General features: G+C 35.4%; 1 protein-coding gene and 1 pseudogene across 1 annotated transcript; both read left to right on the top strand.

The window, feature by feature from the left end:
- The first annotated feature begins 839 nt into the window (after positions 1 to 839).
- On the top strand, positions 840 to 4,447 carry LOC139862097 (uncharacterized). Its single transcript, XM_071850647.1, has 4 exons — positions 840 to 1,271; positions 1,778 to 2,372; positions 2,476 to 3,075; positions 3,747 to 4,447. Exons 1-4 carry the CDS (start codon positions 840 to 842, stop codon positions 4,445 to 4,447), a joined length of 2,328 nt encoding a protein of 775 aa, XP_071706748.1.
- Positions 4,448 to 16,642: 12,195 nt separating this feature from the next.
- Positions 16,643 to 18,845, top strand: LOC139862094 (UDP-glycosyltransferase 88B1-like; annotated as a pseudogene).
- The last annotated feature ends 7,926 nt before the right edge of the window (positions 18,846 to 26,771 follow it).

The following is a 26,771-nucleotide window of genomic DNA, read 5'->3' as shown; positions in this document are numbered from 1 at the left end:
TGTGAATTCCGATGATGTTGTCCCAGAGACTTCGTGTAACTCTACGCCTGATCCTACTCCCTATGCTAGGGTTTCGGCGTATAAGAGTCCCAAGGCTTTTAATGATTATGCGAATGGGTCCCACAATGAAGATATGGTTAACTCGGGTGAACAAATCAACATTGATAATTCAAACGGTTACATGGGTAACGATGAGAAAAAAGTGGAGAATGCTAATGGACTCGATCATGATGGACCCAATAGTGACGAGTTCATTAATGGGCCTGCTAACAACTTGGGCCCTTATGTGGACTCACAAAATGCAGATGACTGTATGGTGGGTCTAATGGATAATTCAAGCCCAAACGTTGGTGAGACAGATCATAATGTGGATAAAGATGGGACAGAAAACAACCCAAATCAAGCCCAGGTAAATGTGGGTGCTTCTGACAGGCCTACAGATGATCTGCGTTCAAGTAAAGTGTCAACTGAGATCCCTGGTGCTCGTCCCAATGCAAATCGACCATATAGGTCTTCTTCTTCTTCTATCTCATTCTGTGCTATCTGTTATTGGAAGGCAATAAACAATTGTAGAGCCTCCTCCAGAATTAAACGTATGAAAGATATGGCTAGGAAGGGCGTCACTCTAGATGAAACACACAGATGTAGGGGATGTGGATCGAAACCTGGCGACAGGAAAAGAGCTTCAAAACCCAGCCTTTCAAATTCAAGCATTGGTTTCCATCCGATTAGCAGTAAGGAGATTAAGGAGTTTGGTAATGATCTCGGGTTGAGGTGGAATCCTCTCAACCCCCTGTAAGTGATCTCTCCCCCTCCTTTCGTTTCCTGTATCTTTTTTAATGAAGATATTAACACTAAATGTTCGCGGTCTCGGGGTAAAAGGAAAATTCGGGTGGGTTAAGAGCATTTGCTTTAATGAGAAACCAGATATAATCGCCTTACAAGAAACGAGGTGTAAACTTCTAAGTGATCGTTGGGTCCATTGCTTGTGGGACAATAATAATTGTAACTTTGTGCAAAAAGAAGTGGTCGGGAAATCTGGGGGATTGTTATTGGTTTGGGATATTAACGTGTTTGTGGCTACTAGTTATCTCTCCAATGATTTCTTCTTGGCTATCCGTGGGAATTGGGTTGCTTCGGGGAAAGAGTCGGTTATTGTTAACGTGTATGGCCCCCACGACGATGCTAGTAAGAAATGTATGTGGAGTAGTCTTGATAGTATTATTAGTGGCATTGATTCGGCGTGGATGGTGTGTGGGGACTTTAATGAGGTTAGGGATTGTTCGGATAGATTAAATTGTGTTTTCAACCACGCTCGCGCAACTAGATTCAATGAGTTCATCGCAAGAAACAATTTAATTGAAACACCAATTAATGGTAGGAAATTCACAAGAATTAGTGACGATGGGGAAAAGTTTAGTAAACTAGATCGATTCTTGGTGAATGATGAATTATCCATTTATGGAATGACCTCTCGGTCCTTCCACTTGATAGAAATGTCTCCGACCATTGCCCATTAATTCTTAGAGACAAACTCATCGATTATGGCCCAAAGCCGTTCAAGATCTTTAACGAATGGTTCAAAAAAGAAGGGGTTGATGATATTATCAAAAACGCTTAGGGAAAACCGGTTACTAGTTCGAGACTTGATTGTATTTTTAGAGATAAGCTTAAAAATGTTAAATATGATCTCCGAGTTTGGAGTAGGATAGAATTTGGCAATCTAGACGGGGAAATTGGTGATCTCTTGGTTAAGGTGAATGCTTGAGAAAAAAAGGCGGAATGTGGTACCTTGAATGATAGTGAAAGGAAAGAATGGTTGAATGATCGAAAGGCTTGGCTTGAAAAGGAAAATATTAAGACCAATATGTTGAAGCAAAAGGCGAAAAACCGATGGATTACGGAAGGTGACGAGAATTCTAAGTTTTTTCACGCTTCTATCAAAAGGAAGTACAACAAATGCAACTTCCGTGGCCTTAACATTGATGGAAGGTGGAATGAAAACCCAAGTGAGGTAAAGGAAGAGGTCAAAAATTACTTCCAATCTATTTTCGAATCAAAAGAGGCCGAAAGACCACGCGTGGTGAAGTGGATTGCGCCTGGCACATATGAAGGCCCAACAGACTGTCCCAATTGTCATTTCGTGAGGCCTAACCTCTGTAACTGCACTGCTGGCCTGCACACTCATGGGCCTGATGGACCTGTTCAATCTGCTCGATCTGACCCGAGAGGTGATGGGCCTGCTCGGCCTGTTTTGTTTGACACGCGTACTGTTGGTCCTGATTTGTTGCGACTTAGAAACACTGAAGCAAACAACCTCGAGCTACCATTCTGTAAAGATGAAATTTGGGCAGCAATAAAAGAGTGTGGGGGTACAAAAGTGCCGGGTCCCGAAGGATTCAACTTAAGCTTCTACAAAAAATATTGGGACATAATCAAGGGTGATTTAATAAGTGCTATCCAACGTTTGTAAAGCTTCATTTATTACGCTTGTGCCGAAAGTCACGGATCCGACTTCCTTAAATGAATATCGCCATATTAGCCTAATCAGTAGTTACTACAAGATTGTGGCTAAGTTGCTCTCTAACCGACTTAGAAAAGTGATTCCATCTTTAGTTGGGACCGAGCAAAGCGCGTTCATAAAGGGAAGAAATATCTTGGACGGGGTTTTAATCGCAAATGAAATTATTGAGTATGTAAAGAGAAAAAAGTCGAAGTGTCTCATCTTTAAGGTCGACTTCGAGAAAGCGTTTGATAGTTTGAGTTGGGAATTTCTCATGGAGGTAATGGGTATCTTGGGACTTGGGTCAAAATGGCGACAATGGATCCTTGCTTGCCTTAAATCCGCAACAATCTCCATTCTTGTTAATGGCTCCCCAACTTTAGAATTTAATCTTGGTCGAGGTGTTCGTCAAGGAGATCCGCTTTCTCCTTTTCTTTTCATTATTGCCGCCGAAGGTTTGAATGCTTTAACAAAAATGGCCGTTTGTAACAATCGTTTCTCGGGAGTTGAAATCGGTAAAGATAAAGTTTGTATCTCACATCTCCAATATGCGGATGATACAATTTTCTTTGGTGAGTGAAACCCACATAATATTCGAAACCTCATGAAACTTCTAAAATGCTTCGAGCTAACTTCGGGTCTAAAGATTAATTATGGAAAAAGTAGTTTTTTTGGATTGGGTGTGGATCATCAAGAGGTTTCTTTTGTGGCCAAGTGTTATGATTGCAAAATTGGTTCGGTTCCCTTTAGTTACCTCAGTCTTCCCATTGGTGAGAATATGAATAAGATGAGTAGTTGGATGCCGGTTATTAATAAATTTGAAAAACGTCTATCGGATTGGAAAGCGCGTTTGGTGTCTTTTGGTGGTCGTGTGACTCTTGTTAAATCGGTGCTTAATAGCCTCCCGTTGTACTTTTTCTCGCTCTACCATGCCCCGCCATGTGTGTTAAACAAACTTGAAAGTGTGAGACGTTCTTTTTTTTGGGCGGGTCGGGAAATACTTCAAAAATTGCTTGGGTTAAATGGGATGAGGTGCTCTTACCTTATGGGGAGGGTGGGCTTGGTTTGGGTTCTTTGAAAAGCAAAAATCTAGCTTTGATCGGCAAGTGGTGGTGGAGGTTTAAAACCGAAACTTCCTCCTTGTGGGTCAAAGTTATTTCGAGCATTTATGGGTCATCGGGTGGGTTGGGCGTTCTTGACAAAATTACATATAATTCTACTTTGATGAACATTATCAAAACAGGTGCAAAGAACGATGATACGGGAGTTCCTTTTACAAAGTCTTTCGTCAAAGTTGTTGGTAATGGCTCGAGCACTTCCTTTTGGCATGATGTATGGGTGGACGGGATAAAATTGTGCGACAAATACAAGAGATTATTCAAGTTAGAATCAAACTCAAATGCTATGGTTGCGGATAGATGGGTTTGGAATGGCTCTTCATGGTGCGGGAGTTGGGATTGGAGTCGTATTTCGAGGGGCCGAACAGGGGCTGACCTCGTGATGCTTGTATCCGACCTCAACTCGTGCACTTTGGCTCCGGATAAGCAAGACTCATGGCAATGGCAAGGTGTGAACAATGGGGAATTCACAACAAAACGACTTACTCATTTGATTGATTCAAAGTTGTTAAATGTTGGTTCTAATATGGTGGAAACTTTGAGAAATAATTTTGTCCCCAAAAAATTCGAGCTCCTCATATGGAGGTCGAGGAAAAAACGTATCCCAACTTTTATTGAGTTAGACAAGCATGGGATTGATCTTCACTCCGTTCGTTGCCCTCTTTGTGACGATGGGGTGGAATCGGTTGACCATGCCTTGCTCTTTTGTAAAAAAGTCTTTGATATTTGGGAAAAGATATTCAAATGGTGGGGATTTAATGTGTTTCGTCGGCTAGTTTGTGTGAGATCTTTCAAGGATCTACAATCGGGAATATGTCGGATTTAGGTTCCAAGATATGGCAAGCGGTTCTATGGTCGTGTTGTTATCTCATATGGTGGAACCGGAATCAAGTGGTCTTTAATAAAAAAGGTTGGACAACCCCGGTTGTGATGACCCGGGAATTTCCAACGAAATTTAAATTTAATCTTTATATAAGATCGACATGATAAGCGAAGCCTGTAATGTTAAAGTCTCAAAAAGTTTGAACAGTTTCATATATTCAATTGACCTTCGACCATTCCCGACGATTCACGAACAACTATTTGTAAATAGATATGTGTGTGTGTGTGTGTATATATATATATATATATATATATATATATATATATATATATATATAAAACATATGGATATTAAATAAATGTTATCATTTTAGTATGAATATTATCTGTAAACATATAAAAACTCTCATTTTTATGATTATTAGAATCATTATTATTTATTATTATTATTTATATATTTATTAGAATTAAGAATATTGTTATCATCTTTATTAATTTATTTATTATTATTATTACCTTTATTATTAATATTATTAATATTATATTATTATTTGTATTTAGATTATTATTAATAAACTTATAATTATTAATTATCAATAATAGTTGAAAATATCTTACGTACAAAATTAGAATCAGATTCAGTTACACATATCTATCTAAACTATAGATGATTTTATTTTTGTCTTCAAAACTCGTTTACAATCGTACCATCAATTGAAAGTAAGAGAGTTGCTTTATATTTTTAATTCTTTGATTGAATTTTCTGCCTTTAGTTGTTAACCGTCCAAATCAATATAGAATGCAAACAAAATCATTATGCATCAACATCTGCTTTATTTTCTTTCTTTCATTGTGTACTTCTGTCTTCTTCCTATTAATTAAAGAATCTATCCTAATATTTATCTATCCTAAAACTTATTAAAAAAACTTCATCTTACTTCCTCTTCATAAACTCACCACTATTATCTTTCACCACCACCCTTCACCTTGAAAAGTCACGGCCACCTTCAACCACCGTCGGACTCCGGCCATCATCATCATTATAACCGTCATCCCACGACACCATTATCCCACTCACACTCTCTACTCTCTCTAAAATCCTAGATCATGAAACCATCATGATACTCCACCTTCAACACCTTAAACCACCCACCATCTTCATACTATCACCACGAGCCACCACTAGACAACCTACCACCACCATCTTGTGCTTTTGTTACATCCGAGAACCATCTAACTAAACCGTCATCAATTTCACAGCTACTACAAAACCTGTTGATTTTCTGCTTTGTTTTCTGTTTAAACAACAAGGAAAATAACTCGATGATGATCAACAAATGGTAACCCGTTGCAACTACTATCTATTTCTAATTTTAAACCCATCATCACCTATGTGTTTTTGTTTGCTACAACTATGATATTCTTTATATCACCCAACAGTTAAAATATCACGCTAGCTTGTTTCATCTTTCTGTTCCAAACAGACCAAGTGACAATCATCGAAACCCATTAAGACATTTTTTTTTCTTTCTGAATGCTGTTCCAACGAAACCCAACACAAAAATTACTTGTCGAAAGTTCTCTTCTGTTCCTATTCAGGTATAAACGAAAACGTTATAAGTACGTGATATTATTTTATGTCGATCCTAATTAAGAAGGATGATGTTTCATGGTGATGATGATCGTGAATGGAAGACAATAGAGGATTAGGTTAATGATTAAGAATATGATATACTCTGTATAAACTTAAAGTTGATGATACATGTGATCATACTTTAATATTTACTCATTTAATCGAAGCATTATTAAAGTAAAAGTTGGTATGCTAGGCTGTCTTTCATGATTTTGATTATGGAAAATTACATGGGGATGAGGTGTGGATGATGCGTGGCCAATGAATGAAAATCGGTTCATATGTTTGATAAATAAATAAGATGTGTGAGGTATTACATATGTGTAACAAGCAGAGCTATGGTTTGGAGAATGTTGAGTTAATCGAGAGGTCACAAGTTCGAAACCAGGCCACATTTTTATTTTTTATATATTAGCAACAGAAACTGTTGGGCTTCGTTTGTCTATTGGGCTAGATAAACATTGGGCCGAGATCTTTAGTCTATGTTGGGCCGAATAATGAATTAAAAGAATTCCGGTATTAATTAAATCTGGAATGAAATAGACAGAACATTGGTTAGGCGTGTTTGGTGATTACCGAGAGGTCGCGGGTTCGAGCCCGTGCAATGGCGGTTGTTTTTGTATTTTTGGAGCTTGTTTCATTAAGGTAGCACATTTATTATTTTTGTTATTATTATTATCATTATCATTATTATCATTATTATTATTATTATTATTATCATTATTATTAATTAAAGTTAGTCCTCTTATTAAGATTAACAGTAGTAGTAAAATTATTATTATGATTATTATTATGATTATTATTATTATTATTATTATTATTATTATTATTATTATTATTATTATTAGTAAATCAATATTTTCAAAACTATTATTCTAACAAATAAATATTTTGTACACTAAATATATTTATTATATAAATATACTAATATTATATGAAATTATGTTTTAACTAATACAATATTATAATGTTAATTGAATTGTATATATCAAATAAGTATAACAACATATTATAAAATTATATATAAGAATATAAATCTTAAAACATAACAAAATAAATATAAAGTTGCTTGAATTACAATTATAGGTGTTAATATATATACTTGATATAGGTTCGTGAATCCGAGGCCAACCCTATAATTGTTCAATGACGTCATATGTATTTTTACTACAAAATACAGTATGGTGAGTTTTCATTTGCTCCCTTTTTAAATGCTTTTGCAATATATATTTTTGGGACTGAGAATACATGCGCTGCTTTTATAAATGTTTTACGAAATAGACACAAGTAATCGAAACTACATTATATGGTTGAATGATCGAAATTGAATATGCCCCTTTTTATTAAGTCTGGTAATCTAAGAATTAGGGAACAGACACCCTAATTGACGCGAATCCTAAAGATAGATCTATCGGGTCCAACAAGCCCCATCCAAAGTACCGGATGCTTTAGTACTTTGAAATTTATATCATGTCCGAAGGAGGATCCCGGAATGATGGGGATATTCTTAAATGCATATTGTGAATGTCGGTTACCAGGTGTTCAATCCATATGAATGATATTTTTGTCTCTATGCATGGGACGTATGATTATGAGAAATGGAAGTATGAAATCTTGTGGTCTATTAAAATTATGAAATGATTCTTTATGATAAACTAATGAACTCACCAACCTTTTGGTTAACACTTTAAAGCATGTTTATTCTCAGGTACGAAAGAAATCTTCCGCTGTGCATTTGCTTATATTAGAGATATTACTTGGAGTCATTCATGACATATTTCAAAAGATGTTGCATTCAAATCGTTGAGTTCATCAAGATTATTATTAAGTCAATTATATTTGGATATATTATGAAATGCTTTACATGCCTGTCAACTGTCGATGTAACGAAAGTTTGTCTTTTAAAAACGAATGCAATGTTTGTAAAATTTATCATATAGAGGTCAATTACCTCGCGATGTAATCAACTGTTGTGAATCGTTTGTAATCGATATGGACTTCGTCCGGATGGATTAGGACGGGTCTCTACAGCTGGTATCAGAGCGGTGGTCTTAGCGAACCAGGTCTTACATTAGCGTGCCTAACTGATAGTCGTTAGGATGCATTAGTAAGTCTGGACTTCGACCGTGTCTGCATGTCAAAAGTTTTGCTTATCATTTTTATCGGAAAACATCTGCTTATCATCCTTAGGAAATTACCTACTCATTATTCTTAGTCTAGACACATTTTACTGCATTGACTGCATGAATAGTGTATAGACAAAAATTCATATCTTAGCGTATCTGACAATTCATATCTTAGTGTATCTGTTACTGTAGACCTTGCCTGATATCTCTCGTAAATTTCTCCTTAATTTAAGGGATCCTGGTACTATATATATCTATGCAAATTATGCATTAAGAATACCATCTAACTATCAATTGATGCCACTAAACTCTTCATACCAAAAATCTTTCCTGAGATCGTTTAAGATGGCCTCTACGAATCGACCAAGTTCCTCTGACTCCGAAGACAGGGTGACAGGAGCACACCAACCAATCAACTACCGTGATTACTGGAGAAAATGGGGATGGGTTCGCGACATACTCACCCTATGGAGAAAGGAAGAAGGTACTCCATATCATGAATCAAATCTACCACCTAACCTTGGAGTACTTGACCCGCTCACCGGCGAACCCGTTCGCAATACCGTTTATACCCTATTTGCAAGAATTTTTCATCTTGAAACTACCATTAATGGAACTAGAGAAGATATCCGACCTCTACCTCACATTGCTAAACAACTCGGGTTAGTAGAAGAAGTTAGAGAACTCCGAGCTCGAGTTTAACTTTAGAGAGCACGGTATACAATTTGCAATCATCAACGGTATCACCAACACCAGTAACATCACCAGCCTTAGTACCAATGGCACCAGTACCACCAACAACCCAAGTTTCAACAATCCATGCCTCAACATCTCATTCTGTACCTCGAGTATAATTATCGTTCCACAAATCATTCTACATCATTTATATTCGTTCGACATGACGATTATGTAAACTCTAATGTTTTAGAGATTATGTATCATAGTTCTAATCGTAAATCTGATGAGTTTAATATCACATTGACTCATTAAATCCATAATTACATCTGAAGAAAATATATATGTAAATATATTTTCATAAAGATTGTGATTAAAAATTCTTTCGTACAAACTGTTAATGGTAAAAATATTTTAACGGGTAGGTAATACCCGGGAAATATTTAAGATTTCACATTAATAAGTTACATTGTACAGTCTTCGAATCTGATTCAACGGTCGATTACCATCCTACCTACATCTATCGATATACGAATCCGTTCACCACAGAATAACCATTTTCATTCAAATTCAATTTCATATTTGGATTTTTACTTACCAGAATCCAACAAGTGGCATAATGAAGAAATAATGGACACAATAAAAATTGATTAGAAACAGACTAATTAACAATATGGAATTTTGTTAAGAAACCATGCTAACTGTTCCAGCTAACTGTTCCTAGCTAACTGATTACATTCTATTTATCGTATTTTATTTATTGCAATTTAATTAACGCAATTTACATTCCCGCAATTTTATTTATTGTCATCTAATTTCTGTTATTTACTTTACGCACTTTAGTTATCGTTATTTAATTCCTGTTATTTATTTTACGCACTTTAAATATCGGGACACGTATACAAGGTTTTGACATATCATATCGATGCATCTATATATATTATTTGGAATCACCATAGACACTCTATATGCAGTAATGATCGAGTTCTCTATACAGGGTTGAGGTTGATTCTATAATAATATATATACTTTGAGTTGTGATCGAGTCTGAGACATGTACACGGGTCCCGATACGTATTAATTAATTCGAATTTTATATATTAAGCTATATATGTATTATCGGACTGTTAATTGTGGACTATCAAATATGGACTGTCGACATTGGATAATTAAAATGAATTAAAATATTGATTATAACATATGAAACTAAATATATCTTCATGTTTGCCACTTGATCTCATCTTAAACCTCATCTGTATCTTGACGATTACAATCTGCGTTCAAACCTTTCATGATTCTTGAAAACACCTCAATCGATAGGATGAATCAACCGCACTTCATCTACGGAAGGAAAGGTTTATGCATATAGTTATGCACCTGAGAAACTCTCGGCAACTAAGTAAAAGTTTAACACGTAGCCGCATCAGATCCTTTGGCATTTATTAGCAAAAATAACTTTGCGATCCCTTTTCAAAGTAGCCAATTTTGTCACAGCTCCAGCAAGTCAACTTCGACTTTTCATTCGAAGTAGCCTTACTATAATCCTGATATATACAATTACCCTTTTTATAACGGAGAATTCTTTTATATTCCACCATATTACCAGAAGACGTACCAGCAGCCTCGTTGTTTTTTTTTTTTTTGGCTTAAATCTCTCTGACAAATCATTATATTTATTCATTGAAACCCTATCATATACTCATCCGCATCTTGTAACGAGAACTGCCATACCAATTACTGGGAATCAGCAAATTTGTATTTTGAGTCTCGCAACGTTTCCACATCAACAGTTATATGTATCCATATAACATTTATCTCTTAGAACTATGATCTCTCATTCTGAAATTCTGAAAAGCACTCAGTCACAAATCAATACTATGAATGTTGAAAAAGTTGAATGAAGCAGCAGAAATCATAGATAACCGTAAACAACCTTAATCATCGGAAGTTTGATGATAAAGAATAGTATGTTGGAAAAGATCAGAAAAGTTGGAATTGGAAAACGGATTGAGCTAACCACGAAGGGGACCAAGGACAAATACAAGGACCAAACCCTATATTCAAAGAATCCAGGTAATTCTGAATCCGATGAAATCTTTAGAGATTATTTTGCTCAGAAGTCATGTTAAAATCTGGCAGAAAATCTTTATCCATCAACCATCGAACTTAGAAATTCCAAAATATCATCATCAATATCTTCGATATTTATGAGGATATTTTCATAAATATTCTCGCCCGAAATTTTATACCTCTTCGTGTTTCCTGTGTATCATTATATTGGAAACACTCAATAGAAAATTTGGTACCGAAAAGCAGATTATGCGAAACTATGAAGAAAGCCGTGGACAAATCACAAAGAATAAGTTTGACTTCAAAGAATCTAAATGATTCAATGTCTGCTGAAGTCTTTAGCGAATATCTTGCTCGTTACTCTAAACCCTTGCAAACAATAGTCTCCATCATTCTCTGATCTTAGATATTCAAAGATATTATCGTATCTTTCATTATAAATATCCTCCATATTTCTGAAGATATTTTTATAACTATTCTTATCTGAAATCATTAATCTCTTCGTGCTATCAGTGTTACATCATATAGAAACTGTTAGTTTCTATATTCTGTAAACTTTCGAGATTAAAATATGAATGTAATTGAAGTAATATTGGGAACTGATGCATGAGTTAGTATAATATAATGACACTTGATCAACGTGATTATATTACAGTAAGTCATGCTGAGTTTCTAATGGGACATGATGATTCACAGATCCTAACGTCATCACGTGCCATGTTACATAACTCTTTCATTATGCTTAACTTCTGAACATATCAAGAAAGTATATTCTTGATAGTTCTATTCTCAGTGATTCTGGTAATTTGATAAATCAAATCGTGCTAATACATTAGTTCTTATTTAGAACATGATGTTTATTCAAAATTCCATACTTACGAATTCTGGACCGTTACTCGCTTTACTAGAGGTCGGGCGGATAATAAAAAGGCAAAGGGCTCCAAAATATAAGAGAAAATATAAAGCCCAACAACAACACCGAAATTACAAATCGTGGATATCAGTGCGTATAGCAATATAAAGACACGGGAGGATTATAAATACAATAATCCCTAAATCATAGTAGAAATAAACGGATTCCTCCGGTGGAAGTTGGAAAAGGAGAATGATTGTTGCGATAATCAGGATAAGGACAAGAATCAGAGCTGGATTAAGCATTTTCACTACCTTTTGAATTTGGGAATTGAGTATTGAAGTGGTGAAAAATTAATGGAACGGAAAAGCTAAAAATTTATAGTGAACATATCAGACAGAGGAATCGAGGCAGATCACCGCATTTAATTATAGAAATCTAAATTTCCTTATTCGCAGGAGAATCAAATCTTTTAGAGTTCGAAGATTTTCTTCAAATCCCTTAAATTCCGGAATTCTACCAAAACAACGTCAAATGTTAAGACGCATCCTGTTTTCTAAATTCAATCGTGACTACATCAAAAGTTAAGATGTATCTTACTTTCAAAATTCAACCCCGACTCTGTCAAAAGTTACGACGAATCTTTACTTATCCTATTTCAATCTTTTGTGATAATTTCACTCGTACGCTTCGAATAATTGAGTTGTTTTATTCAAATCACCTGATGGTGATAAAACTTTAATTATTGACTCATATTCGTCATGAAAACACTTTTATTGTTAGCCATGACCACCTCACTCAAATTTCGTGACGAAATTTCTTTAACGGGTAGGTACTGTGATGACCCGGGAATTTCCAACCAAATTTAAATTTAATCTTTATATAAGATCGACATGATAAGCGAAGCCTGTAATGTTAAAGTCTCAAAAAGTTTGAACAGTTTCATATATTCAATTGACCTTCGACCATTCCCGACGATTCACGAACAACTATTTGTAAATAGATATGTATGTGTGTGTGTATATATATATATATATATATATATATATATATATATATATATATATATATATATATATATATATATATAAAACATATGGATATTAAATAAATGTTATCATTTTAGTATGAATATTATCTGTAAACATATAAAAACTCTCATTTTTATGATTATTAGAATCATTATTATTTATTATTATTATTTATATATTTATTAGAATTAAGAATATTGTTATCATCTTTATTATTTATTTATTATTATTATTTCCTTTATTATTAATATTATATTATTATTTATATTTAGATTATTATTAATAAACTTATAATTATTAATTATCAATAATAGTTGAAAATATCTTACGTACAAAATTAGAATCAGATTCAGTTACACATATCTATCTAAACTATAGATGATTTTGTTTTTGTCTTCAAAACTCGTTTACAATCGTACCATCAATTGAAAGTAAGAGAGTTGCTTTATATTTTTAATTCTTTGATTGAATTTTCTGCCTTTAGTTGTTAACCGTCCAAATTAATATAGAATGCAAACAAAATCATTATGCATCAACATCTACTTTATTTTCTTTCTTTCATTGTGTACTTCTGTCTTCTTCCTATTGATTAAAGAATCTATCCTAATATTTATCTATCCTAAAACTTATTAAAAAAACTTCATCTTACTTCCTCTTCATAAACTCACCACTATTATCTTTCATCACCACCCTTCACCTTGAAAAGTCACGGCCACCTTCAACCACCGTCGGACTCCGGCCATCATCATCATTATAACCGTCATCCCACGACACCATTATCCCACTCACACTCTCTACTCTCTCTAAAATCCTAGATCATGAAACCATCATGATACTCCACCTTCAACACCTTAAACCACCCACCATCTTCATCCTATCACCACGAGCCACCACTAGACAACCTACCACCACCATCTTGTGCTTTTGTTACATCCAAGAACCATCTAACTAAACCGTCATCAATTTCACAGCTACTACAAAACCTGTTGATTTTCTGCTTTGTTTTCTGTTTAAACAACAAGGAAAATAACTCGATGATGATCAACAAATGGTAACCCGTTGCAACTACTATCTATTTCTAATTTTAAACCCATCATCACCTATGTGTTTTTGTTTGCTACAACTATGATATTCTTTATATCACCCAACAGTTAAAATATCACGCTAGCTTGTTTCATCTTTCTGTTCCAAACAGACCAAGTGACAATCATCGAAACCCATTAAGACATTTTTTTTTTCTTTCTGAATGCTGTTCCAACGAAACCCAACACAAAAATTACTTGTCGAAAGTTCTCTTCTGTTCCTATTCAGGTATAAACGAAAATGTTATAAGTACGTGATATTATTTTATGTCGATCCTAATTAAGAAGGATGATGTTTCATGGTGATGATGATCGTGAATGGAAGACAATAGAGGATTAGGTTAATGATTAAGAATATGATATACTCTGTATAAACTTAAAGTTTATGATACATGTGATCATACTTTAATATTTACTCATTTAATCGAAGCATTATTAAAGTAAAAGTTGGTATGCTAGGCTGTCTTTCATGATTTTGATTATGGAAAATTACATGGGGATGAGGTGAGGATGATGCGTGGCCAATGAATGAAAATCGGTTCATATGTTTGATAAATAAATAAGATGTGTGAGGTATTACATATGTGTAACAAGCAGAGCTATGGTTTGGAGAATGTTGAGTTAATCGAGAGGTCACAAGTTCGAAACCAGGCCACGTTTTTATTTTTTATATATTAGCAACAGAAACTGTTGGGCTTCGTTTGTCTATCGGGCTAGATAAACATTGGCCGAGATCTTTAGTCTATGTTGGGCCGAATAATGAATTAAAAGAATTCCGGTATTAATTAAATCTGGAATGAAATAGACAGAACATTGGTTAGGCGTGTTTGGTGATTACCGAGAGGTCGCGGGTTCGAGCCCGTGCAATGGCGGTTGTTTTTGTATTTTTGGAGCTTGTTTCATTAAGGTAGCACATTTATTATTTTTGTTATTATTATTATCATTATCATTATTATCATTATTATTATTATTATTATTATCATTATTATTAATTAAAGTTAGTCCTCTTATTAAGATTAACAGTAGTAGTAAAATTATTATTATGATTATTATTATTATTATTATTATTATTATTATTATTATTATTATTATTATTATTATTATTATTAGTAAATCAATATTTTCAAAACTATTATTCTAACAAATAAATATTTTGTACACTAAATATATTTATTATATAAATATACTAATATTATATGAAATTATGTTTTAACTAATACAATATTATAATGTTAATTGAATTGTATATATCAAATAAGTATAACAACATATTATAAAATTATATATAAGAATATAAATCTTAAAACATAACAAAATAAATATAAAGTTGCTTGAATTACAATTATAGGTGTTAATATATATACTTGATATAGGTTCGTGAATCCGAGGCCAACCCTATAATTGTTCAATGACGTCATATGTATTTTTACTACAAAATACAGTATGGTGAGTTTTCATTTGCTCCCTTTTTAAATGCTTTTGCAATATATATTTTTGGGGCTGAGAATACATGCGCTGCTTTTATAAATGTTTTACGAAATAGATACAAGTAATCGAAACTACATTATATGGTTGAATGATCGAAATCGAATATGCCCCTTTTTATTAAGTCTGGTAATCTAAGAATTAGGGAACAGACACCCTAATTGACGCGAATCCTAAAGATAGATCTATCGGGTCCAACAAGCCCCATCCAAAGTACCGGATGCTTTAGTACTTCGAAATTTATATCATGTCCGAAGGAGGATCCCGGAATGATGGGGATATTCTTAAATGCATATTGTGAATGTCGGTTACCAGGTGTTCAATCCATATGAATGATATTTTTGTCTCTATGCATGGGACGTATGATTATGAGAAATGGAAGTATGAAATCTTGTGGTCTATTAAAATTATGAAATGATTCTTTATGATAAACTAATGAACTCACCAACCTTTTGGTTGACACTTTAAAGCATGTTTATTCTCAGGTACGAAAGAAATCTTCCGCTGTGCATTTGCTTATATTAGAGATATTACTTGGAGTCATTCATGACATATTTCAAAAGATGTTGCATTCGAGTCGTTGAGTTCATCAAGATTATTATTAAGTCAATTATATTTGGATATATTATGAAATGCTTTACATGCCTGTCAACTGTCGATGTAACGAAAGTTTGTCTTTTAAAAACGAATGCAATGTTTGTAAAATTTATCATATAGAGGTCAATTACCTCGCGATGTAATCAACTGTTGTGAATCGTTTGTAATCGATATGGACTTCGTCCGGATGAATTAGGACGGGTCTCTACACCGGTAGCATTATGTGAGATTCAACTCAAGGCTTTCGAGTGGATTGGGAAAAGAAGCAAGTCACTTCATCTTGATTGGCATACTTGGCTACACAACCCTCAATCTTTTGTTATGTAAATTTCGTGTGCATTTGATGTATGTTGGCTTAACGGCTTGTTTAGTTAGCATAAAACTCTCGAGTTGTACATTGTGATTGATCTTTTAATATAATTGTTGCTTTTCAAATAAAAAAATCTAAAGAATTAGACATATCACATCAATTTGTATCAAACGATTTTAAGTGTGTCTTAACGTGGGTCTTAACAGGCGCTAGGAGAGGTCACGCCCCTTGTAAAATTTGAGTAAGTATTGAATTGGTAGATTTTCAAGTTATAAATGTTTGGCCTTTTGAATCAGAGAAATCGAAGCTTGTTAAATAAATATAATCAAAATGATTAAATGATCAATGTTCTCATAATGAATTTGAAATACCAAAGCTTTACAACCCAATTGTCCGCAAAACACTCGTATTCATCTCAAAGATATCAACCATCAAAGCTGTTTACCTTGATTTTTTCTCGAATTTTGTGTTTCAAGTCTCTACATCTCTTCACTTACCTAGTAACTACTTGGACCATTCCCAACATTGTATGTGACATCACAAGTAGTTGTGCACTTTTTTGCTAAAAAGTAAAAACTGCATGTGATATGGCACTCACATTTTTAACCGTTGTGTCAGTTTTTTTTGTCAAATATTGATTAGGGTGATGTGATAAATTCTGATTGGAAATTGGATGGGAAAAATAAATCAATAATAAAAAATATATAATAATTAAATCTAGAAAATGAGTGATTGGTTTATGAAAAATCTCACGGACACAAAAAATTCGTCACTTTCCTAATTGATGGATGGAGCAACGATTAACTAACGCCTCGGATGAAAAGTGACGGAGGGTTAAAATTGGTCTTATATACTAGCGGGGCTTCCAGCCTTTGTGGGTTCTTTTATCTCACAACCATCAACAAGAACACGTCCAATAACATTGGTGACGTAAATATTTATTTTGATATCCTTGGGGTTCCTTCTATCCCTTATTATGATATGTCAGAAGTTTTATTTGATTGAGATAGTAATCCATACAAAAACCTTATAAACACTTCCAGTAACTTAGCGAAATCGTTTAGCATCGTTCTAAACAGCTTTGTGGGATTAGAGGAAAGAGCTGTTGAGACGCTCAAAGACGGTAAATACATCGTTGACGGTCCAACTCTGCCGATTTATCTAATTGGGCCTTTGATCGCTAGTGGTAATCAAGTGAATTCAAATGAAAATGAGTTCTTGCAATGGCTCACTCACAACCGAGTAAAAGTGTAGTGTTTTTATGTTTTGGGAGTATGAGTGTGTTCAAGAAACATCAGTTGAAGGAAATAGCTATCGGGTTAGAGAAAAGGGGTCGGAGATTTTTATGGGTTGTGCGCAGTCCACCAGAATATGACAAAAACATATTGAAAACATGTCATCAATTCTTGTTCAGATTGATGTCTATTGGAATGGTAAGTTTTCACCAAAATTCACGCGTTACGCTGAGTGGTCTAGAAAGCAGTTCTCAAATGTTGATGTTAGTCAGATGACAATTTCAAAGGTGTTTGAGTGGCTCAGAGAAAACATGTCGGTAGAACACTCGGGCGTGATGTTTTGGAATGAAGCTAAAGGAAAATTCGAGTATCTTTGCGAGGAAGAAAAATGGAATGGAATCAAAAATTAAGCAATTGTGAACAACAAGCTCTTCCCTTCCATGTGGTAAATAGTGTGTTACATCTACTTCATGTGTTGTTTCTAATTTAGTTTAATTATATATTTAAGCTTGAAAAAAATGTAACCGTGTTATTGTTATCAATAAAAGTATTGTTCAAAAAATTTATTGCAAATTACTAATAATAATATTGTGTTTGTGATATTCTTATTGGATTTAAGATAAAAGTAGCATAATTAACTGTAAAAACCTATCAAATCTGGGCGTGAAAAGACTAAGAATCAGTCAATAAATTTAGTTTTTTTTATTGCAGATGTAAAACCGGAGTTTGAAAATCCAGTTTTACCAGCAAATTCGGAGTTTCAAACTTCGGTTTAGGGTTCCGGTGCCAGAATACATCAATTAAAGTGCCACATGTGCGAAAAAGACCAAATCCGGCGTTTGAAACTCCGGATTTACTAAAATCGGAGTTTCAAACTCCGTTTTTCCTATTTTTGTAAAACTTTTTCCCATATTTCTATTTTTGCAAACATTTTTAAAAAAACACTATTTAAAAAAAATAAATCACAGCCAGCGATAGTTAGTCATGAATCGACAGGTGATTTTGTGAGTCATTGTGATAACTCGTCGCTTGAGGCGGTGGTTGCAGGGGTGCCAATCGTAGCATGCCATTATATGCTGAGCAGAAGATGAATAGGGTGTTTTGGTTGAAGAAATGAAAGTGGCGCTAAAATTGGAAATGTATGCGAATGGTTTTGTGACATCCGAGGTTGTTGAGGGGGCGATGAGGGAGTTGATGGAAGGTGAGAAAGGGAGAGCTGTGAGAGAGCACGTTTGGGAGATGAGTCAAAGGGGAAAGGTTGCGCTTAAGGACAATGGCTCTTCTCGAGTTGATTCACCCAGTTAACTAAGTTATGGATGATGGACATGTTCGTAGGTGTAGATCGATCGGTACACGATTAGCAAAACGATTGTTGTACTTGTTGTGTTGTCAATTTATGTGGCATGTCTCATTTGAGATTATATATGAGTGGAAATTAAGTTCTGGTCAAACAAATTATCCATAGGAATCACATAGATGGAGAAATTCTGTTAAAATATAGTACTAGAGATAATTGCAAACTTGTTTTTGATAAATTTGTTTGTCATGACTTATGTTGGAATATCTAGTTTATTTCAAGTTGAATGTGTGCATTGCGGATGTTGGAGGGTTGCTGTTAGAAAGATAAAGAAAGTCGAAGAGTGTTGTTTGTCATTGTTGAAAGATAGATGTCGTAATGTGGTGTTTACTCTTCATATATATATATATATATATATATATATATATATATATATATATATATATATATATATATATATATATATATAATTTCATCACCACCTAAATTTATTCTAGCCGATCATCTCTTTACTTTTTGAAAACCTAATTTGTTTGTTGAGAGTTTAAGGTCATTGTAAATGATGATCTGTGAGTATTTCTGAGTGTTTTGGGTTCTGTATTATGTCACTATATCTTTGTAACTTTGTATTTAGGTTAGGGTTGTCTAAAGTTGTGATTTGAATAAAAGTTTGCTTGAACCATCCAGGTTGGATGACCACCAACACTTTCAATGAAGGTGAGGTCACGGGTTCGATTCCCTTCAAGGCACTTCAAACGCTTGAGGCGAACTTAAGAGACCAATAGCCTGAGGATGCTTTACCTGGTAGCGGTGGAGGGTTGGCTTGCTGTTTACCCGGGGTTTACCCGCTGCGGGGGGCCAATGTGCCCGTTCGTAGTAGGGGTTCCTCGTAAAAAAAAAAAAAAAAAAAAAAAAAAAAAAGATTTATGTGTTCATTGTCTAAAGTTGTGATTTGAATAAAAGTTTGCTTCTCTAGCTGAAGATTAGATCTGATGTTGACTGATTTTTTCACAATGTGTTTAAGTTTATACAAATTTGGAATCAACGGTCCAAAATCGATATATAAGAAGACCATGTTAAGCAAGCCCAATAACGTACCAAAATCCTGTTACCAGTCCACTTAAAAAAATACATAAAATAGCCCAATAAAACGACCCCAACCCCAAACAACTTAACAAACGTCGTCCTACATTCCTAGTCAGTAATATTTTATGATTTTAACCTTTGAGTTCATGACAAAAGAGACTACTGTTCAATGTCATCCTTGTAACCACTTGTTAACCTTCTACGGATCCCTGTTTATATTTATAAATTTAATTTTCGTTAATGCATTGATTGCTCGATTTGAGTACATATTATGTTCATTTGCATTTAACTAGATAGCTAATTTTCTATAATGATATATTTGTTAATAGTCTCAAAATAGATTTTTATTTTTTTTTACTAAATACAGAAGCTAATGATCACTCAAGTATTAAATACATCTAACTATAATCACGATTATAGACCTTATCACCTTGGGGACCATACCATAAAAATGATATGGAATACGGACAACTTGATTACTATACTCTACAGTAATAGAAAACATGATGAGAAGTACATAGATAATTACTAACACCAATATATAATTGATTTTAATTAAGGTGATTGAATAAAATATTAATTCGCTAATAGTAGATCGTTGAGGAAAATGTGGTAATGTTGGTGCATGAATCCCCAGCCGTTATTTGTTTTTATGTTTAACACATTTGGGTTATGTAATAATGTTTACTCAAAACTATTGATTATATTTGTGTTTGTGCGTACTTAATTTATTAGATGATCAATATGTTAAACTGCACACAGTCGACCGAGTATATATAGACACTCGACCGACTGTGTCAGTCAGACGACCGAGTGTACACAGACACTCGACCTAGTGTGTCTGTGTTCACTATATATACGGGTTTAGACTTCTTTGATGAGGTTACTCGTCCCATTCACCCTAAGTCGTAGGTTTTCGTCTCCAGAGAACCCTAACACCATATACCACCGAAATATATCGTCTAGAAGTCGATCTAATCTAGGTTTAGCTCTAGGTTTGACCAATTCGATCCCAAAACGACCCATATCTCGGTTTAACCCTATTATAGTGTATTCCCCTCTAGTTTAGAGTCCAAGCGACCTAAGATCCTAAGAATAAACGTCTACAAAGTGGTATCAGAGTTGGAGTCTCTGGTTTTTGTTTGATCAAATCGTTTTTGGGTCAAAATTGGTGTTTTTGGATTTTTAGTCAATTAATCGGTTTTTCTACGTTATTGTTGGTAGTTTTATTGTCAAAAGGTGTTTCTGGAGTCATCACTATTGTTTTCTACGTGTTGGTTTTGTGTTTTTCATCCATAATCGATTGCAAAATCGATTTTTGTCTAGAAAACCCTAATTGTCGACCTGCTACTGTCAAGAACACACTCGGCCGTGTGTGTACTGACAACCGACCGAGTGAGTCCTTAGATCGACTGTGTGAGTATTTCAACCGACCGTGTGAGTTTTACCAGAGTCGTGTTAGTTTCAAAAAGTCAGTCGGCCGTGTGAGTTAGTCACTCGACCGTGTGAGATAGTGAACCGACCGTGAGAGATAGACAATCGGCTGTGTGAGTTTGTAATACCCAAGGCTCAGTTTGTAACGAAGTGCTGCCAAAATTTTGTCAGACAATCGACCGTGTGAGTCATACACTCGACCGTGTGTCTCATTCAATCGACCGTGTGTCAAGGACAATCGACCGTGTGAATTTAAACAGCTCATAATTAACTTTAAATTTAATATTTAATCAATTAAAATGTCTGACACAAACGAACAAGTGATGAATGAATACAATGCATTAGTTATTGCACCTGGACTACAAAAACTATTACTGAATGAAAGTGAATCTGGTTCTTCGAATAAAGTACCTAGACTTGACAATCTTAAGAAGTTCTTGGACTGGAAAGTTAGGTTTGTTATTTACTTAAATGGTGTCGATTCTAGACTTTGGGAATGTATTGAGAATCCGTATGTATGGCCATGCGGAGCAGATGGTGAACCCAAAGAAACTTCTCAGTTTAGTCCCACAGAGCGTGAAGAGTACAATCTTGAGTGTAGATGTTATGCTCAGCTAACCCAAGCATTGTCAAAGGAGATTTTTCAGCAATTTAAGAACCGAAACAAAACATCGTATACTATCTGGTTGGCTCTTCAATCTGCAACAGAAGGTACAGCTACTTATCGTGCGACCAAGGGTAAGGTTTTGAAGGATGAGTGGAGGGAGTTTGCAGCTCTTCCATCTGAATCTCTAGGACAGACTTTGGAGAGATATCGATTATTGGTTGCAGAGATGGCAGATTATGGGATTGAGGTGCCTGATGAAAAGGCAGTAAGGGTGTTGAAATATGGTCTTCCAAAAAAGTGGGATCATGAGATTGAAAAGATTCAGAACAGGTACAGCTCATCAGGTCGTCCGTTGACATTAACAGCTTTTACTTCGAAGTTGATGGAGAAGGACATTCAAGATGAAGCAAAGAGAAAGAGACTTGGTTCTGTAGCTGCTGCTGCATCAACTTTAGCCTCATCTTCTGGTACTCATGCTCCACTACAGACAGCATACATATCAGCCAATGCTTCACAAATGTCTGCACCATCGTCTCAGTCCGGCTACTTTAATGCTAAATTACAAGCTCAAAATTCTAAAATTAAGATGATTGAAGATTCTCCGATTCAACAGACTCAGACTCAGACTCCTGTGTTTCAAACTGAGAATATCAAGAAGAGATCTCGCGAATCTATTCAGGAAGATATGGCATTGGCAGCTATTGTTATTAACTCATACAACGATATGATTGGTGGACAAGTGCTTAATAGTCATCTTGAAAATGAAGACTATGATCAGATTGATGAGGACGAGCTTGAGAGAATGGATATACTCTACTGTATGGGTAGCATTGTGAGACGTGCTAGAAAGTACTTGAAGAGAACAGGACAAAGATCGTTGAGTTTGAATCGAGATTCGAAATTCGGTTTTGATATGTCAAAGGTTAGGTGCTACAATTGTGATGAATATGGTCATTTTAAGAAAACTTGCACGAGACCACCCAAGCCTGGTTTTCATGATCCTTTTCACAAGACAACCATCTCAGTTACACCACAACATGTAATTGTAGAGAAAGAATCTTCGAGTTCTGTTCAATCTAAGGCTTTGACTACAACGTATGCGGATGAAGTATGTGACTGGTCCATCTCGGTAGATACACAGAAAGCTAACGTTGTGTTTGTAGGTAAAAGTGAAGCAGAAATTGAAGAGGAAAGAATTGCTCGAAAAAATGCAGGTTATACTGGTAAGGAAAATCCGAATTACACATGCTATGTGTGCAAATGTGCTGCTAGGTTGAAGAGAGCAGAAGATCTGATGAAATTTTGCTTCAGGAAGAGGATTAAAGATAGGTTGTATAATAAGTTTCGCAAAGCTAAGGACTTATCAGATCTTGAGTTTACTACTGACTCGTCTGATGAAGAAGAAGGGATGAGTTGTCATGTTGGTACTTGGTTCAGAAAAGAGCTAGAACATTTGCTCAACTGTGATATTAAGAGTGGTGATGAGAAGATTGTTACTGTTCAGAGTCCAGTTTGTTCAGATCAAGGTGAGGGTAAAGGAGGTTATGAGGCTGATTACTCGGATAGTACGAGCTCAGAGTCAGAATCAGAATCAGATGCAGATTCTCAGGTTGGAAGAAATGACTATGCATTCATGGCCAACACGTCCGGTAATGATAAGGTATGTATTGACTCAGTTTCTAATTGTTCTAAATGCATTGGTTATGAACAGGAAATTGAGAGGCTTGAATGTGTTATCACTAAGCTTAATGCGATATCTGTTACATGTGAGATTTGTCCTAAGCTTAGAATTGACCTTAAGAACCTAAGTTTGGAGAATCAGACTAATAAAAAGAACTATGATGATGCGCTTTTCTACCTTAATAAACAGAAAGACTATGTTGATGTGATTAAGTCTTTAGAAAATCAGGTAGGTCACTTAAAATTAACTGTTATAGATGACGGAAAAGTGATTACTATGTATTTGGGACAGATAGAGACTCTTAAGGCAGAAAGGGATTCATTTAAGTTGAAATACGAGTCTGAGAAAGCTAGGATTGACATTTAACAGAGGATGTATTATGTGATACAGACTTTGAATCCTCCTAAACAGCAGGGTTTAGGTTATAACCAGGTTATCCCGCCACTTTTGGGTGAGTATATTAACAAACCGGTTGAGAAATGTAAGGGCCCAGTTGTAGAACCAGGATATGGTAAGCCTAAGGAAACAACTGTTGAGAGTTATGGTAAGGTAGTTGAGTCAAAGAAACCTCTAGATGTTGTCTATGAAACAGAGCCAGATACTGAAATCGATACGGAGAAAGACAGCAAACCTTTTAAGCTTGTCACTAAACCGGTTACCATTCTGAAAAATCCTGCTAATGCTCGTAAGATGACTGAAAGTCAAAAGGCTCAGTCTAAGAACACCGTGACTCCCAAACAGGATAAGAAGAAGAACACTCAGGGAGTGTCACCTAAGTTTGTCAGTAAGGGAAGGATAGACGAAATAGGTCCTAAGGTAGAACAACCACCAAAAGGTGCGAGTTCCAATTCTGGTAATGTGTCCAAGTATATTCCGCCTGGTTGTCGACAGACTGTTAAGCAACAAGTCTCGTCACCCCCTACGACTAGACAATGTACTGAACCACCTAGGAGACAGTTTTCACCAATAAGACGCAAATTGTTTAACTCTCATGATGTTGATAATGTTAAGTGCTTCAATTGTGGGAGGTTGGGACACAGGGCTATGAATTGTAGACCCATTCGACAGATACCCAGAAGGAAGGTTGATCTTAGTTCAAATCGTTTCTTTAATAGGAGATCACCTTCAACAGTGTTTAATTCTTCTTCTATGCAAACAAATGATAAAAAGGTTTTTCAAACTAATGATTACTATAGAAAACCATTACCGAATAACACAGTTTGGAAACCTAAATCAGAAGTTAAGGGTGTTCAAAATCCTGAAGGTCCTTCTGGATCTAAAGGACAATGGGTGGAGTTGCCAGTTGTTGGTGTTGATGGGAAACCCACTGCCATTAGGGCATGGGTGGCCTTTTCTAACTAATCCTCTTACTTTAATGTGCAGGTCGCCTACAATCCACACTGCAGTACTTGGATTGTTGATAGTGGGGCGTCCAGGCACATGACAGGGAACTTGTCTTTGCTGTCTAATGTGAAAACAGTGGATGGAGGACCAGTTTCTTTTACAGGTAGTGAAGGAGGATTTATTACTGCTCAGGGTGTTATTGCTAATGAGAATGTCAGCTTTGATAAAGTTAATTATGTAGAGCAGATGTCGAACAATCTGCTTTCAGTTTCACAAGTTGCTGACAAAAAGTATACCATTGCTTTTGATGATAAGTTTTGTTATATTTTGATAAAAGAGTTTGTTATTCCGGAAGACATGATTCTGATGACAGCTCCAAGGTGCAAGGATCTCTATATCCTAGATATGCGTAAGGCTCATGTTAAAGCAGCTACAGGCCATCAGGCATTTGTTTCTAAGGCTACTGAACAGGAGTCGATTATCTGGCATAAGCGTATGGGTCATCTGAGTCTAAGGAAGATGAATAATCTAGTCCACAATGAATTAGTTGAAGGTGTGAATGTTAAGAGTTTTCATATTCCTGAAGGTTGTCTTCCGTGTAAGCAAGGGAAACAGACTAAGAAGTCACATACTGCCAAGAAGCATCATTCAGTTAATATTCCTTTGGAATTGTTGCACATGGGCCTCTTTGGTCCTGTTAACTGTAAAACTCTCACCGGAGAGTCTTATTGCTTGGTAGTTACGGATGAATATTCCCATTTCTCGTGGGTTGTGATGTTAAAACACAAGTCAGATACTTTCGATCATATTAATGTTTTGATTCTGAAGCTCGAAAGTTTGTATAAGTTGAAGGTTAGAAATATTCGTACTGATAATGGTACGAAATTTAAGAACAATCAGATGCTGCCGTTCTGTAATGAGAAGGGGATACAAAAATAGTTCAGTCCTGCTTATACACCTCAATCAAACGGTGTTGCTGAAAGAAAGAATAAGACTCTAATTGAAACCGCAAGAACAATGCTAGTTGATTCATGTCTTCCAATTGTTTTCTGGGGTGAAGCCGTGAGTACTGCATGCTACGTGATGAACAGAGTTCTAGTGGTGAAGAGACATGGTAAAACATGTTATGAACTGTTACACCAGAGAAAGCCGAACATTAAACATTTTGAACCCTTTGGTGCACCTTGTACTATTCTGGTACGAGACGCTGGAGGAAAATTTTATTCAAAGGTGATCTCTGTTATCTTCTTGGGATATGGGAATCCGAACAAACGGGTGTATAATACTGAGTCCAAGTGTGTGGAAGAACGTTATGAGGTTGATATTCAACGCAATGCTCCACCTCGTGTTAGTAAAGGATTCGCATGGCAGTTTGAATATGATAAGTTATTTGATTCCTTCAATCTTCCACCAGATGCTACTGATGAAGAAGTTCTGACTCAGATATTGTTTGATTCTCAAAACTCTTCTGAGAATGTTATCACTATTCCAGCGCAGGTACAGAATCCGGTTTCTAGCTTGCAACCAAGTCCGCAAAGTGTTAGAGGTGATTTTGATTTAAATGAGGACGGGGTAGTATATACAGATGAAGATAGTGAGCTTAAAGATGACGAGGGAGTTAGTCGAACGCAACTGACTGAGGAACATCTTAGTCCTCTATATTATCAACCACCAACTGTAACAGTGACTGAACCGCCAACTGAAGCAGGAGGTGTACGTAGATCCAATCGTGTTATTCTGCCACCTAAACGTCTTGATGATTATTATGTGGATTCAAGAGGC

This window comes from Rutidosis leptorrhynchoides, chromosome 8 (assembly GCF_046630445.1).
Source record: "Rutidosis leptorrhynchoides isolate AG116_Rl617_1_P2 chromosome 8, CSIRO_AGI_Rlap_v1, whole genome shotgun sequence".
Taxonomy (NCBI): domain Eukaryota; kingdom Viridiplantae; phylum Streptophyta; class Magnoliopsida; order Asterales; family Asteraceae; genus Rutidosis; species Rutidosis leptorrhynchoides.
The sequence above is the reverse complement of the archived record's forward strand: the minus strand, read 5'-3'. Positions and strand labels throughout refer to the sequence as shown.